Below are 17,755 nucleotides of genomic sequence, written 5' to 3' on the forward strand. Positions count from 1 at the left end.
TTATTCTATATACCATAGATGAGTGCAATCTTTCTATGTCTGTCTCTCTCTTTCTGACTCATTTCACTCAGCATGAAACTTTTCATGCCCATCCACTTAACTACAAAATTCTTGACCTCCTTTTTTCTAACAGCTGCATAGTATTCCATTGTATAGAGCCGTAGACCAATGGAACAGGGTGGAATATCCCTACACACAACCCCAAATGTATGACCATCTAATCTTTGATAAGGGAGCAAGAGATGTGAAGTGGAGCAAGGAAAGCCTCTTTAACAAATGGTGCTGGCACAACTGGACAACCACATGCAAAAAAATGGGTTTAGACCTTGACCTGACACCATGCACAAAAGTCAGATCAAAATGGATTAAAGACCTCAACATCAGACCACAAACCATAAGGTACATTGAAGACAAGGTCGGCGAAACCCTCCACGATATTGAAGATAAAGGTATCTTCAAAGGTGACACGGAACTAAGCAATCTAGTAAAAACAGAGATCAACAAATGGGACTACATTAAACTAAAAAGCTTCTGCACCGCAAGAGATACAGTGACCAGAATACAAAGACTATCCACAGAATGGGAAAGGATATTTACACAATACCCATCAGATAAGGGGTTGATATCAATGGTATATAAAGCACTGGTTGAACTCTACAAGAAGAAAACATCCAACCCCATCAAAAAATGGGGCGAAGAAATGAACAGAAACTTTACCAAGGAAGAAATACGAATGGCCAAAAGGCACATGAAAAAGTGCTCTGCATCACTAATCATCAGAGGGATGCAGATCAAAACAACTTTGAGATACCACCTCACACCACAGAGACTAGCACACATCCAAAAGAACAAAAGCAACCGCTGTTGGAGAGGATGTGGGGAGAAAGGGACCCTTCTTCACTGCTGGTGGGAATGCCGACTGGTTCAGCCCTTCTGGAAAACAATTTGGACGACTCTCAAAAAATTAGATATTGAATTCCCATTTGACCCAGCAATACCACTGCTGGGAATATATCCCAGAGAGGCAAAAAAGTACAATCGAAACAACATCTGCACATGTATATTCATCGCAGCACTGTTTACAATAGCCAGAATCTGGAAAAAACCCGAATGCCCCAGAACGGATGACTGGTTGAGGAAACTTTGGTACATCTATACAATGGACAGGTACACTTTAATTCAGCATCAGCACAAGCAGTTACGAAGAGTCTCTTCCTGTTGAGTAGGAAGTCCCTCTCCTAACTCCAATACCCAGCCTTCCCTGGAAGAACCTCAGAGCAGCAGCTGACAGACACCAAGGACCGCAAAGCCAGCTTGCCTTCAGGCAACCCTGCTGTGTTGTCATCCTCAGGGGCAGCATTCGTGTTGTTTTGCACCTTGTAATTTAAAACATTGACTCCAGTGTAAAACACTCTCAGAGGGGCTGAGTAATAGCACAGCAGGTAGGGCGTTTGCTTGCACGTGGCCAACCCGGGTTCGATTCCCAGCATCCCATATGGTCCCCTGAGCACCGCCAGTGCATGAACTAGGAATAACCTGAGTGCATGAACCAGGAATAACCTCTGTGCATTGCAGAGTGTGACCCAAAAAGCAAAAAACAAACAAACAACAACAACAGCAAAACACTCTCAGAGATTCCTAGAATAAAGTAGTTGAGAAAAGCAGTTGAACTTGATTTGTTAGGAAAAACGTTGTCGAATGAAATTTGGGGCTAAACTTCTTCAAAACTAGTTAAATATTTTGTGATATTCAAGTTTGGAGTGGAAAGAAAAAACTATAGATTTTTTTCTCCGCACTGTAAAACTTGATGTATTGTTTCATTGTAATCTATATTTGCTCATATAAAAGCCTCAGACAATACAGAAATCTGTACAGAAAAAGTATTCTACCACTGAGATCCTAAACATTTGTGATTTGGTGTAAGGCTTGCTAGACTTTCTTGTGGCTTTACAAATAATTTTATTGTAGGTATTTTTAAAGCAAAATGCTAAGTTAGTTAGTTCATATAAATGTTCACTGATTAGTTCACAGAATAATTTAGTAATATGATTTTTATTTTATTTTATATTATAATGTAGGAATACTGCTATTTATTTGGCCATTGGTTAAGCTGATTGAATTGGGCATGCACTCCACATTACTTTGTTTATTCTATTCTGAATGTTAATTTTATTTTATTATTTTATTATTTTCCTTTTCTTTGATTCACCATGAAATACTGTTACAAAGCTTTCATGTTTGAACTTCAGTCATACAATCATCAAACACCTATTTTCCACTGCCAAAATCCCCATATTTTCCCACCACTACCCCCACCTCCGTTCCAGCCCTTCCTCTGCCTATGTGGCAGACAATTTTCCCCATACTCTCGCTCTACTTTGGTTACATTTAATATTTCACACCATTCTCACCACCACTAAAAACTGCCGAGAAGGCAATGCTAGACAATTTGTTTTTTATTGCTTGTTATGGATAGAATATAATGCCCAGGAAATTCTGTGTCATTCTCTTCCAGAAGCTTTAGTTTATAGTCTCTGGGTCTTGGCCATTGATGAGATTACATGGCTCTGGGGACATTTTGTGGGTGTGACTGCCAAGCTTCTGGAAAACTGGGGACCTGGAGGTAGGAGGCCCAGTCTCGATCCGAGGGGCTTGGAGATCTCAGTCACGGGTTCCCACATACCTGGATTTTCCTGCCAGTCCGTTCTCTGGTGAGGTTCATCCCGTCTTGGGTGAGGCTCATGCCCTCTTGGGTGAGGCTCAGTTGGGCATGTAGAGAGTGGCCTTGTGTATGGCAGAAATTGGGTTCTGGAAGTTTTCTGCCGCCATAGTTCTGCTTAGGGCAGGGAGGGAAACTCAACCCACCTCCCTCTGAGGTGAAGACAGCCTGGCGCAGTCAGGACATACTGTGGTGCTCTTTTCAGGAAGTTTTAATTTATAGTTCCTGGGTCTTGGCTGTTGTTGAGATTACATAGTGTCTGGGGGCAGTTTGTGGGTGTGACTGCCAAGCTACTGAAAAACTGGGGACCTGGGGGGAGGAGGCCCAGTCCCAATTCAAGCAAGCCTGGAGCTCTCAGTCATGGGTTCTGGCCTACCTCCGTGCTACAGGCGCTAACTGTGTCTTTTGATCTCTTTCAAGATTTATGAGTTTCTGAAATAAGGCCAATAAATGAACTTATATAGCTGAGCTGGAAGTGGTTTGTGGGTATGTCTCCCACATACCTAACTTTTGGCCATAATTTCTTGGCAAACTTGGCCCCAAGTTGTTGGGATCTGGCCAAAGTCACAGCAGCAATTTTGGGGTATCTGAAAGTCTGAAGGCACCATCAGGCTGCTGATACACTTGCCCCACAGGTACAGGTTGACCTGCTGGCAGCACCATACCCCAGAAATATGATTTTAGACATACTTTCTGTATAAGTAAATGAAAATTTTTATCAATTTTATTCACTTCTCTATATCACTGCATAAACATGCTATTTGCAGTGATTTTCAACCTTTTTGAACAGAAATGGCGTTTGTATATATTTTAGTATACTAGTTTTTTTATTAGTGAATCACCATGAGTGTACAATTACAGATTTACATATTTTAGTGCTTGTGTTTCAGTCATACAATGCTTGAGTACCCATCCCTCCACCAGTGCCCATTCTCCACCATCCATGATCCCAGTATCCCTCCCACCTCCCAAGTTCTTCCACCACCCCCACCCTACCCTGCCTCTGTTGCAGGGTATTCCCTTTTGTTCTCTCTCTCCTTTTGGGTGTTGTGGTTTGCAATAGAGGTATTGAGTGGCCATCGTGTTCAATCTATAGTCTACTTTCAGCATGAATCTCCCATTGCAAGCGGGTCTTCAAACCACACTTTAGTTGGTGTTCCCTTCTCTATCTGAGATGACTTCTCCCCCAGCATGTGAGGCCAGCTTCCAAGCTGTGGAGCAAACCTCTGGTCCTTATATCCACTATTCTTGGGTGTTAGTCTCCCATTCTGTTATTTTATATTCCACAGATGATTGCAATATTCCTATGTCTGTTTCTCTCTTTCTGACTCATTTCACTTAGCATGATACTTTCCATGCTGATCCACTTATATGCAAAGTTCATGACTTCATCATTTCTAACAGCTGCATAGTATTCCAGTGTGTAGATGTACCAAAGTTTCTTTAATCAATCATCTGTTATCAAGCACTTGAGTTTTTTCCAGATTCTGGCTATTGTAAACAGTGCTGCCATGAACATACAAGTGCAGATGTCATTTCGACTATACTTTTTTGCCTCTCTGGAATATAGTCCCAGAAGTGATATTGCTGGGTCAAATGGGAGCTCAATTTCTAGTTTTATGAAAATGGTTCATGTTGTTTTCCAATAGGGCTGAACCAGTCGGCATTCTCACCAACAGTATAGGAGGGTCCCTTTCTCCCCACATCCACGCCAACACCAGTTTCTTTTGTCCTTTTGGATGTGTGCCAGTTTATGTGGCGTGAGGTGGTATCTCATAGTTGTTTTGATCTGCATCTCCCTGATGATTAGTGATGAAGAGCATTTTTTCATGTGTCTTTTGGCCATTCATATTTCTTCCTTGAGAAAGTTTCTGTTCATTTCTTCGCCCCATTTTCTGATGGGGTTGGATGTTTTCTTCTTGTAGAGTTCAATCAGTGCCTTATATAGGCTTGATATCACCCCCTTATCAGATGGGTATTGGGTGACTATCTTTGCCCATTCTGTAGATTGTCTTTGTATTCTGGTCACTGTATCTTTTGTGGTGCAGAAGCATCTTAGTTTAAGATAGTCCCATTTGTTTATCTCTGTTTTCACTTGCTTGGCCAGTGGCATGTCATCTTTGAACATACTTTCAGCTTCCATATCGTGGAGGGTTTTGCTGACCTTGTCTTCAATGTACCTAATAGATTCTGGTCTGATGTTGAGGTCTTTAGTTCATTTTTGATCTGAATTTTGTGCAGGGTTTAGTTCGAGGTCTAAGCCCATTGTTTTTCATGTAGTTGTCAAGTTATGCCAGCACCATTTGTTAAGGAGGTTTTCCTTGCTCCACTTCATATTTCTTGCTCCTTTATCAAAGATTAGATGATCATACATTTCGGGTTGTGTTTAGGAATATTCCACTCTCTTCCATTGGTCTGTGGCTCTACCTTTGTTCCAGTACCATGCTGTTTTAATTACCACTTTGTAGTGGAGTTTGAGGTTGGGGTGGGTGATGCCTCCCACCATCTTTTCCCCAAGAATTGCTTTAGCTAGTGGGTGTTTGTTGTTCCATATGAATTTCAGAATTGCTTGGTCCATTTCTTTGAAGAATTTCATGGTATCCTTATAGGATAGGATATCCTTATAGGAAATCATTATACAGATCACATTGAATCTGTATAATGCTTTGGGTAGTATTGCCATTTCGACAATGTTGATTCTCCCTATCCATGAGCAGGGAATATGTTTCCATTTCCTCAAGTCCTCTCTTATTTCATGGAATAGTGTTTTATAGTTTTCTTTGTAGAGGTCCCCTGTAGTTAAGCTGATTCTGAGGTACTTGATTTTCTGGGGCATGATTGTGAACGGGATTGCTTTTTTTCATGTCACTTTCCTCTGTCTCATTATTTGCATATAGGAAGGCCATGGACTTTTGGGTATTGATTTTATAACCTGCGACTTTACTATACAGGTCAATTGTTTCTAAGAGTTTCTTGGTAGAGGCTTTAGGATTCTCTAGATATAGTATCATATCATCTGCGAATAGTGAGAGTTTGATTTCTTCCTTTCCTATCTGGATGCCCTTAATATCTTTATCTTGCCTAGCCTCTATTGCAAGTACTTCCAGTACTATATTGAACAGAAGTGGTGAGAGTGGGCATCCTTGTCTTGTCCCTGATCTTAGAGGAAAGGCCCTTAGTTTTTCCATTATCTATTGAGGATAATGCTTGCCATGGGTTTGTGGTAGATGGATTTGACTATCTTGAGGAAAGTTCCTTTAAAACCCATTTTGGTGAGAGTTTTCACCATAAACGGGTATTTAATCTTGTCAAATGCTTTCTCTGCATCTATTGATGGGATCATATGGTTTTTATCTTCACTTTTGTTGATATGATGAATTATATTGATTCATTTTCGACTGTTAAACCATCCTTGCATCCCTGGAATGAATCCCACTTGGTCATGGTGTATGACCTTTTTGATGAGTTGTTGAATTCTAATATTTTGTTGAGGATCTTTGCATCAGTGTTCATCAGGGATATAGGTCTATAGTTTTCTTTGTTCGTGGTATCTTTGTTTGCTTTTGGTATTGGGGAGATATGTGCCTCATAGAAACTGTTTGGGAGAGTTCCTGTTTTTTTCAATTTCCTGAAAAGGCTTGAGAAGAACAGGCAACAGGTCCTCTTTAAATGTTTGGAAGAATTCGCTAGTGAATCCATCTGGACCTGGGCTTTTGTTTTGGGGAAGACTTTGATTACTGTTTCAATTTCCTTGATATTAATGGGTCTATTCAGGTATTCCAAGTCTTCTTGGTTCAGTCTTGGGAGATTGTAGGAATCAAGGAATTTATCTATTTCTTTTAGGTTCTCTTGTTTCTTGGCATACAGACTTTCAAAGTAGTCTCTGATGATATTTTGAATTTCATTGTTTTCTGTTGTGATGTCCCCCTTCTCATTTCTGATTTGGTTTATTAGGGTTCACTCTCTCTTTATTTGTGAGTCTTGCTAGTGGTTTATCAATCTTGTTAATTTTCTCAAAGAACCGGTTCTTGGTTTCATTGACCTTTCAGATTGTTTTATGGGTTTCCATGTCGTTGATATCTGCTCTAAGTTTTACTATTTCTTTCCTTCAGTTGGGTTTGGGTTCCTTTTGTTTGTCCTTTTCTAAGATCTTGTGCTATGAGGTCAAGTTATCTATGTAGACCCTTTCTTCCTTCCTGAGAAATGCTTGCAGAGCTATAAATTTCCCCCTTAACATGGCTTTAACTGCGTCCCATAGGTTCTGATAGCTCATGTCTTCATTCTCATTTGTTTCTAGGTATCTTTTGATTTCTTCCTTGATTTCTTTCCTGACCCACGCATTGTTCAACATTGAGTTGTTAAATTTCCAGGTGTTTGATTTGATTCTTCGTGTCTGTGTGTGATTAGCTTCTATCTTCAGTGCATCGTGGTCTGAAAAGATAGTTGATACAATTTCTATCTTCCTGATTTTATTGAGATGTGTTTTGTGACCCAGAACATGGTCTATTTTGGATAATGTTCCATGTGCACTGGAAAAGAGTGTGTATTTTTTTTTGGGGGGTGTAAAGCCCTGTATAGATCTATTAGCCCTCTCTCTTTCATTTCTTCCTTCAAAGCCAGTGTTTCCTTGCTGAGTTTTGTTCTTGTTCATCTATCCAAGGTTATAAGACAGTGTTGAAGTCTCCGACTTGTTTTGTGTTGCTAGCGATGTCCTCCTTAAAATCTGTTAGCAGTTGCTTTTAGTATTTAGCTGGTCCCTCATTAGGTTAAGAGTGTGATTTCTTCCTGTTGTACATATCCCTTGATAAATAGAAAATGACCTTTGCTGTCCCTTCTAATATTTTTAAACCTGAAATCTATGTTGTCAGATACTAGTATGGCCACCCCAGCTTTTTTGTGGGAGGTGTCTGTTTACAGGATCGTTTTCCATCCTTTGACTTTGAGTCTGTGTTTGCTCTGACTGTTCAGATGTGTTTCTTGTAGGCAGCAGAATGTTGGGTTTAGTTTCCAAATCCATTTTGCCACTCTGTGTCTCTTAATTGTTGCATTTAGAACATTGACATTGCGAGAGATTATTGTCATGAGGTTTTGGGCCATCTTTCTGTAGGGTTTTTTGTTGTTGTAGGGGTTTACCTTGTCTTACAGTAGCCACTTTAGTCCTTCTTTTAAGTTTGGCTTTGAGTCTATGAAGTTCCTGAGCTGTTGTTTATCTGTGAAATAATGTATTGTTCCTTTGAGTTTAAATGAGAGTTTAGCCAGATAAAGTATTCTTGGTGAGACGTTCATTTCATTGATTTTTTCAATATACCCCACCACTGTCTTTGGGCTTGTAGTGTTCCCTCTGATAGGTCTGTAAATCTAAGGGGTGCTTCTTTGTATGTGATCTCCTTCTTTGACTTTGGTGCTTGTAGTATTGTGTCTCTATCCATGACGTCCATCATTCTGACTATGATATGCCTTGGAATGTTTTTACTAGGGTCTCTTTTAGCTGGCACCCTCCTAGCTCCTTGGATCTGGATGCCTGCATTCTCTAACTCTGGGAACTTTTCAGCAATGGTTTCTTTAACTATGGCTTTTTCATTGGGGTTGCCTACCTGTCCTTCTGGTACTTTGATGATTCTAATGTTGTTCCTCTTGGAATCATCCCATAGTTCTCTGATTCACCTTAGAGCTATTTTGAGGTCTTTTCTCATTATTTGTGATTGCCTGTATGATTTCTGCAGCTCATCTTCAAGTTCACTGATTCTGTCTTCGACGGTAGCCATTCTACTGTTGAGGGCTCCTACTGAGTTTTTTTATTTCATCTATTGAAACTTTTATTAGTGACACTTATGATTGTAGCTTTCTTATTTCTGCTCTCATTTTTTCTTGTATTTTGTTGGCTGTCTGTTCTGCTGTTTCTTTCATTTCCTCCTGTAATTTTCTGGATGTCTGCTCCATTGTTTCTTTGAGTTCCTTGAACATCCTCAGCATTTCATCTCAGAATTCTTTACTGGGGAGAGATTGTATTTGTAGGTAATCCCTGTTGAGGATTCTTGACTCTTTTCTTCATCCTCTCCTCCAAGTGGGGATTTGCACTGTTTCTTCATGTTGCTGTGGTTGTATAGAATTAAAACCTTCCAGCACTCTAGCACTATTTCCTCTCATTGCAAGGAAGGATTCTGGATGAGCTCGGTTGATGATGGTCACCCTTCTCCCCTTCTAGAATATGTCCTTCCTCTCAGACATTTTTCTGTGACTTATGATAGGCATCTAGTGAGGCTGTGGAGGCTGTGTTCTTTTATATTGGGATTTTACAGCTTCATGTGTACACTGGTCTTTTGGTGAAGTTGGAGTAGGCAAGGGAACTATTGTAGGATTGTGTTTGAGGTGGAGAGATTGTTTTCCGCAGATTTAGGTGATAAAAATTTGGATGTGAGTCGAGAGTGCTGGGAAGGGGAAATATAACTGCAGCCCCTTGAGCAGCCACCAGGAAGGCCACACCCACTTCTGCGGAGGCCACACCCTTTACGCTGGAGGCCACAACCCCAGCCTGTTTGGATGCTAGTCCCTGGCCCATGGACCTGTACAGAAGAGCGGTGGGGGCTAGGTGGGCGGGCACTCCCAGCCGAACTCTGGCCCTCAGGAATCTGTTCGAGTGGCAGGCAATGGGGAGTGCGGGGCTGGGGGCAGGATAGGGGCCATGGAGATGGTCGCACCTGTACAGAAGAGCGGCGGGAGCTAGGTGGGTGGGCCTTTAGTATACTAGTTTATGTATTATTCATACTTAGATTTTTTAAATCTATATAGCTATGTACTTTTTAGCACTGAAAAATTGGTTTTGAAAACATTTCTATAAATTTGCTGCCTCAGCAGCTATTGTGGCAGATGCCCATGCTTCCAAATCCATGGGAACCACATAGGTTAAGAACAAAGTGGTACTTCAAAGGGTGCCTATGTCTAGTACATGAATTTAGAGCCATGGAAAGCTCCATGTGGACAACGGGATCAAGTTCCTGGTTGGGGAAGGAGGCTGACACCATCACCGGGGCTGTGCATTCATTTTTGTCTGCCAATTAGAATAATTCTCTTTTGCAGCCTACTTTGTACCTTAAATCTTCTTTCTGTGTTCTTCTCCTTCAGATTGAGGAAGACACATGGCAGAAATACTATTTGGAAGGAGTTTCAAATGAGATGTACACAGAATATCTTTCCAGTGCCTTCGTGGGTCTGTCCTTCCCTACTGTTTGTGAGTAAGTGACCATTAACCATGCACCTTCTATTCTTGGTAATACTTAATATGCTCCTTGCAGAACAGATGCACACCTCTGCCCAAGAGTCAGGCCACTGGGTACTCACAAGGGTTTACTGTGTGCTCACTTGGTGCTATAAACCAGAGATGGATATTTAGACAGTTCCTGTCTTTCTTATCCTGCTGGGTCACAGGGTCACTCCATGATTTATAGTCATTTATGGACTATAGCTTTTCTCATGCCTTCAGTGATGCGTCTGATGTAAAGGTGTGAATAAAATATCTCATATCTTACCAAGGTAAAAGTAAATGTTACTGCTTCTTGATGAGAGGAACTTTTATCTCTCAATCAAGTTGGGTCATAGACACATTACAGAAACCACTGATGAGCTCTTTCAGGACTCATGGAGAAAGTTTGGAACCAATCTATGGGAAAAGGCTTGGGAAAATCTCAGCAATTTAGCCCCTGCCATCAGTGACTGTGTGTTCTAACACTAAGAAGACGTGGGGTCACCTTTTGCTGATGCAGCAAGATGAGTCCCAGCCTTTGATGGCTGTTCTTGGTTGAGTAAGTGCTTACCTAGGAGGAGGTGGTCGCAGGAGCATCAGATCTCCCGGAAGTCAGATAAGGGCTTTGTCCCCTGTAGCAATTATAGAAGTCCCAAAAATGCTAAGCCTCAAATGCCTGATCCTTTGAAACCTCAGTTAAGAATACTCAAACTCTGATTAAAAACTAGGAAGTTTGGGGGCCAGAGAGATTTTACAGTGGGTAAGGTACTTGTTTGCATGTATCTGACCTGTTTGATACCCAGTATTCTGTGTGGCCCCTCCCTGGGCAGTGCCAGGAGTGATCCCTGAGTGCAGAGACAGGAGTAAGTCCTGAGCACAGCCAGGTTTGGCCTCCAAATAAAAAATGAAACAGAGATCTGAGTGATAGTATATCAGGCAGGGCACTTGCATTGCACACATCTAGCTGGGGTTCAAACTCCAGCACCCATATGGTCCTTCGAACACTGCTAGGAGTAAAGATCCAGGAGCAAGCCCTGAGCACCTGTAGGTGAGGCTCAAACAAAACAAATCCCAACAAACAAAACCCTTGGGAAGTACAGGGGATTTGGTAACCCATTAGAATGGGGGGAAAAAACTGTTTCCCTTCTCTGCCTACGAACTAAACTCACCTTCTGTCAGGAGAGGTGCAAAGAGGATAGTCCCGGGGGCTCTCAGGTTTCTTTGTCTCACTGATGTTTTGTTCTGGGCACCATGGAGGGAATGGATCAGCCAGTAACTTGGTGTTTGCTTGGAGACTCACGCTGTGTTCTGTCCCAGGGCCCAGACCTCAAGTGATGGCAATGGTTTGGCGGTTTACTGATATATCTCACACTGCCTCTACAAGAAAGTTTAAATGCTAAATGGGCTGGAAAAGTGACTATTAATTGATTCAGAAAGGGTTGTTTTCTGCCAATGGATGCCATATTGTAACACCCTTGTGTGTTCCCTTCTGTCAGAGCCATTTCTCACTTTGTCCCAGAAGGAAGCTCTTTGGTTCAGAAACACTGAGGGGCTGTCTGAGGGATGCTCTTTGCCTTGGTATTTAGGACAGAATGTTCTGGGAGTTCAGGACCTACAACGGAAACTGATTCAAGAGCAGCCCAGGAAGCTGCCTTTGTGGAATGCAGGGTTCTCTGAGCACACACGAGCAGGCACAGCTCCTCATCCCTGGTGGGATTGAGGCGTTAGCAACCCTTTGGGGATTGAACCCTAAATGCTTTAGTGATTGAACCCAGTTCTCTCAGCTTCCCAGGGTCTCCTCCTTGAGAACCCAGATGCTCATATTTAAGAGTGTGAGCCTTAAAAACGGGTAGAACTGTACCCCTGGAAATGGTGGTTAGGATCCCAGCAGGGTAGATTTGACTCACATTTGCTTTCCCTGGTACTCAGTTTTTTAAAAGTATGTGGATAGCGTTTCAGAATAGTGGTATCATACACGAAAGCTAGATGTCCTGTTTCTTTTGAAGATCCATTGCAGTCAGCACAGCTCCAATTTGCTGTCAGGAAGGGCACAGTGTAGACCTTCCATGGGTGTGTTCATCCAGATTTGTATTGATACCCTGGACAAGAATTTTCCAACCTTGACCCACTGAATGTTATAAGCTCCACAACACTTCTGGGCCAAATGCAGGAGCCAGGTTGATTTTTATCTTTAGAACTTGTTGGACCAGAGAGCTAGTATAGTAAACAGAGCACTTGCCTTGCACATGGCTGACCATGGTTTGATCCCCAGCACAACATATGGTCCCCTGAGTCCTGCCAGGTATGACCCCTGAACAGAGAGCCAGGAGTAAGCTCTGACCATCACTGTGTATGGCCCACTTCAAAACAATTTATCCCAAGGAAGAGAAAATCTCTCAGCTACTTTGTTCTCACAAAATTTAGTATTTGTTCAGTACAGATTCTGGAATACACACACACACAAACTTCTGATGTGTGTGAGAATGTGTTCAACTTTGTGCTATTATTCGTTTAACACAATGATACAGCAGAGGTGGAAATAATCAATAAAGAAAGGACATTTAATGAGATTTAGGAACATCCCAAAACATTGAAGCTCTCCTCAAGCATTTGATTATCTGGAGGCTTAATTATCTGTGTTTTCTACTTTAAATTAAAGAAAAGCCATAACTCAAAGTTACCAGCAGTTTAATGATAACACTCTTCAATTCAGGTTAATTAAAGCACAGTCGTAATTAGAGTGTAGTGTTGTATATCACCGGCTGGAGCATAAGTATTTTCATTACAGTAAGAATTGGCTATTCAATTTCAAGATGACATAAAGGACGCCAAAATATAATTTAAGATGGTTCATGTAGAATAAAAAGAATTGGGGAATATTCTGGGTATAATAAAGCACAGATAAAATATACAGATTTCCAGAACAGTTTTCGTAATTATGCGCTGCATTAAAACAATATGCATCCAATAACTTTTTTGTTGTTGGTGTGGGGTGGGGTGGGGACATAGCTCTGGTAGAGCCTATGTCCTGCTAAAACCATCTGAAAGCATGGAAAGAAATAAAGCTGCTTTCCCTAGGTTAACTGAGTATCCCTTTTCAGGGTGTGGTTACCCCATGGGAGAACTTGGAGTTTTCTCAAAAACTGGGAGTCTTTTTACAAAAAGATAAAGGGCCAGATAAATGGGATATTTGAGGTAGTTTCTCAAGAGAATGGAAAGGAAAAGGAGGAGATTCATGAGTTAGCACCCCTTCCCCCATCCCAACACACAGAGAGAGAGGGACAGAGAGACAGAGAGAGCATGCAGGGAAAGAGAGAGAGAGCATGCAGAGAAAGAAAGAGAGAGAGAGAGAGCAAAAGAGCTTAAAAACTGTAAAGAGAAGAGTTGTTCTGTCTCTCCAGAATAGTACCATACTGACTTCCTATACCTGGTCTCTGGCTGCACCAAGTACAGGACCATGAGATACAGTTTCCTTCCCCAAACAGAAATGATTGAGATTAAATAAAAATCCTTTTTAAATGCCTCATTTAAACATTCTCGTTGAATCCTCCTAACCATCTGGTGACATTGGTATGAATCTAATGATTCTTGGTGTAAAAATGAGGACACACAATTGAGAGGGCATTGATGGTCCTCCCAAAGCAACCCAGAAGGCAAGCTCCCCGCCCAGATTTTGATGCAATTGGAACAGTTGGAGTATCTTCTGGATGGAGACTAGCCAGACGATCTCCTGGAGAGTTTAATAAGACAAGTTTCTAGACTTCATGTTGAGATTTTCATCTTTGGGCTAAGGTCCTCAAATATGGATTGTGTGCAAGCAAGTCGGGTGATTCTCATTCAAAATTTGATGACCAGGAACCACTACCCCACCCCAAACACACACACACACACACACACAATCACAATCCTATCCTTCCATACCATGGTTGGAATAACCTCCTAATCCCTATGGTGGAATCTGTCCTTGGAATATTTCTCTCCAAGATTTTTGCAAATATACTTGTGGCTAGACTACATCTCTCAAATGCATGCTCAAATTTGGAGCTTTGTATGAAATTCCTCACCATTATTATTTCTTCAGTAGGTTATTCTGCACACATGCGGGATATAGGAGTGAGTCTTCATTTTCCTTGCCAGGCAGACCCCAGCAGCTTTCTCTCTGTCCAAATAAGTAAATCCAAAGTAGTAAAGCCCAATCCAAAGTAGTAAAGCAAAAAAGACATGGAGAGACCTGGTGCCTGAATGTTTCCAGTCAAGTCCCCACAGAGAAAAGTTGTATGCACAGTTCAGGATGTGACCCTCAACAGTGCCTCTTGGCCTTGTTGAGTGTCATCTGTTCTGAACCTTCCCCAGGCTGCCTTGAGGATAGACCTGCCCACATTTCCAGAGTAACTCCCCTTGCTTCCGCAAAGCTGTTTTCTCATTTGTCTATGAAGTTGTCACAAGGTGAAAGAATTTATGGCTCTGAGGGAGAGGATGCCATTATCCACTGTTCTACAAACACCAGAGCCCTCTTTACTCTATTCTCCTGCTTGCTACTTTGGCGTGGGAGAAAGACGACTGTATCAGGATATCTGCAGCCATCACCAAGCCTGTAGGACATATGGGGCAGGGGCACAAGGTCGTGCTTGCCTCTAATGAATCCAGGGTTTAAACTATTCCCATAAAAGTATGTTGTATAATGTCATGAAGCATGAGCAGTGGAGTCCATAAAGCCTGGGATTGAATCCCAGATGGTCCCCATGTTTCTTGGTACATTATTTGTTACAAGATATTTTATTTCTTCAATCCTCCCTTCTTTGCATGTTACCAGCTACTACCAGGGACTGTGTGACCTTATCTCAGTTCTGAAATAGATGACTTATTTTTCCTATTAGCTAATATTCTTTCCCCTTTTCCTCCTCTCTTCCTACCACATTTCTATCCTGCCCAGTGAATATAGTGCAGACATCAATAATACATGCTTTGTAGCATTCCTCAGTTATATTTTCTCTTTCAAAAATTCTACCTTCTAGGGTCGGAGAGAAAGTACAGTGGGTAGGGCATTTGCCTTACATGCAACCAACCCAGGTTCAATCCCTGGCATCCCATATGATCCCCTGAGCACTGCCAGGAGTAATTCCTGAGTGCAAGAATAACCCCTAAGCATCACTGGGTGTGGCCCCAAAACAAACAAACAAACAAACAAACATCTCACCATCACATAACCTGCTCTGTCTGTACCTTTGTTTAAGGCTGTTGCTATCAATAGGGGATTCTGCAAGTAGATTTGATACCATGTATGGCCAAGAATAATTAATGACAATACTAATAAATGCCAAAGAAAGTACTTGGGTTTTCTACAGCAGTAGCCTTCTGTTTGTAATTTGAAAAGAAACAGTTATCATCCTCAGGTAAGCTAAGCACCCACTGACCAATATTTGATGGTCTCTCACCATCTGATTGACCAATATCTGATGGTCTCTCACCTGGGAGACAGATGCTGAGTTAACAGGGAGAGAGAGAGCTTTCTATAGCCGGGATGGCCAGGGGAGGCTTTCTGGAAGAAAAGGCACTTGAGGTATGCCTTATAAGCAGGCTGGTCTCAGGTTGCAGGTAGAGAGGAGAGAATTCTAAGCGCTAGAGAATCAAGAAGAGTTTTGCAACACACAGGTCTTGGAATTTTTCCAAAGAGAGAAAAGTAGTTTCTCTTTACATGGGAGAAGCAGATAAATGAGATTTTCTTTGACGTGTGCTTTTGTTCAGGAGGTTATAAGATAGTTTTATTATGAGAACTAGTTATGTGTGAAGACCTTCAGCCTCTAGGTAGTAGCATAAAGTCAGACAGGGAGAAGAGGAAGGTGGGGTGGAAGAACTCACAAGTTCAGTGGTTGAGCTATAACAAGAACATCTTGTTCCAGCTTCTGAATTTTAGAAATTTCAGGATATCTGTCATCACTTGCAATATAGATGTTGAATTGTATCAAGTTTTCTATCTCAGAGGAGAACAGAATAGAAGATGGATTTCTAATACTTTCCTCTGTACTCTGCAGCTGATGGAGCAGCTAAGATTCAGCTTTGACTGGGAGTGTTGAATGCCCGGTTTTTGGCTGTGCCACAGAGGGTGTGGAAGCATGCATGCTTCTGTGCTGGCCTACGATGACACACAAGAGACTATCCCCTTACGCACCTGGTTCAACATTAAAGCATCTGGCTCTGCCACTTGTCTCTGTATGGTCAGGCCTTTCCAGTGAAGCCCCTTGAGGGAAATTAAAAAGTTAAGACCACCCACAAAAATCTGTGATTTTTACCCCATGAAAACTAGTCTTCTTGAGTTCTGTGACATGACTAGGTTTTTAGAACTAGACAGCCACAATTCTTTTTTGAGTAATAAGTAACCAGCAGAGCCTGTTGATATATATTTACTTAGGCAGGCTAAAAAAATGAGCATTTTAAAAGAATCTTTAGAGAGGCCCTCAAATTTTGAAAGTATTATTCCCCACAGATCTGGCCTATCCAGCCAATTATTTGGGGTGTTATAATTTGGACTGGGCTTACATGGATTCAGAAATACAATATTTATGATTATTTCCACCACAGGGACTAGAACATGGCCCCAAATATTTCATGTGCTAGTGAATAAATAAGTGACTACAAATTCTGTTAAACCCCCTCCTGAGAGTCTAGGATTCTCTACTGGGGGTGCAAGGAGGCTCTCCACTAGAGATGACATTAAATTCTAGGGAATTTATGTCATATTGGGTACACACAGTCAACATACAACATTTCCCCATATTTTATGGTTCTGATTAGTAATAAGATCAAAGTTTTCCAAGGTGATAGATAGTAATACAGTGATTATGGTCATTCTTAAAATGCGCCTAGCCCAGGTACAAATCCTCGCCCTATCAGATCCCTTGAACATCACAGAGTCTCACTTGGGAGGCCTCCAAACATTGCCAGAATGACTTGGTTGAGGCCTTATATCACAGGACCTAAGTAGTATTGCATCTTTGCAGCCTTGCACTGAGTCAGGCCTGGTTGGCCAAGAATCACTGGTGAAGCCCCCCAGACCTCAAAAGCACCAGAAAAACTTTCTAGAACTGTCCTTAATCACTTAAGTAAATGTTCATTGTTCTCCTCAAAGAATGTAATCATTCTAGATTTCAAATGTCTTAGTTGTGCTAAAGGAGCAATTGTGTATATGTGTGCATTTGAGTTTGGGGGACACTTAATGCCTTCCCTACCCTTCCTCTATCAAAGCTATTGGAAAATGGAATTTGAACATTTCCATGAGCATTTTAAATCACTTTAATTTTCTTGGTGCTGAGTCTTACAAATCCTGCTGTTTCAAATTTTCTTTAACTAGATGTTTCCATTTCGAGAGCCTGTCATTTTAAATCAAAGCTCCCAAATGAGAATCGCTTTTTATTCCAGCCCTAGATCCTAAAGATCTTGTTTCCCAGTGCACACTATTTATATATGCATCTACTCCAATTATCTGCTTTGGCTTGATCCTGGGGTCTCTCTGGATAACTGAGATGGGTTGATGTTGTGGGGTGAGGCTGGTTTGAAGGGCACTATGAGTGCTGCTCTTCTGCGTTCACCTACCTCACAGCAGGGCGTCATCTTCAGCAGCCTCAAGCTTTGCACACTCTTCCCGAGCACACTGGTGAATGCAGACTCTGACAGACTTCAGTGCTTAATTCACACCACCAAGCAATCTTTCCAGTCAAGAGGGCTGATTTAATGGCAAGAACAATTTCTTTCCCTCTGGGTAGGTAGAAACAGTTGGACTCTTAATTCTTAAGAGCCTT

At 41.6% G+C, this 17,755-nt stretch overlaps 1 protein-coding gene across 21 annotated transcripts in view; it reads left to right on the forward strand.

The window, feature by feature from the left end:
- KCNMA1 (potassium calcium-activated channel subfamily M alpha 1) overlaps positions 1-17,755 on the forward strand; it is a 767,652-nt gene that overhangs the window by 576,867 nt on the left and 173,030 nt on the right. For all 21 annotated transcript variants that reach the window (XM_055131433.1, XM_055131423.1, XM_055131426.1 and 18 more), the window contains one exon: positions 9,842-9,951. In XM_055131433.1, coding sequence (XP_054987408.1) covers positions 9,842-9,951 — 110 coding nt within the window. The remainder of the gene's footprint in view (positions 1-9,841; positions 9,952-17,755) is intronic.

The sequence above is a fragment of the Sorex araneus genome, chromosome 3 (genome assembly GCF_027595985.1).
Source record: "Sorex araneus isolate mSorAra2 chromosome 3, mSorAra2.pri, whole genome shotgun sequence".
NCBI lineage: Eukaryota > Metazoa > Chordata > Mammalia > Eulipotyphla > Soricidae > Sorex > Sorex araneus.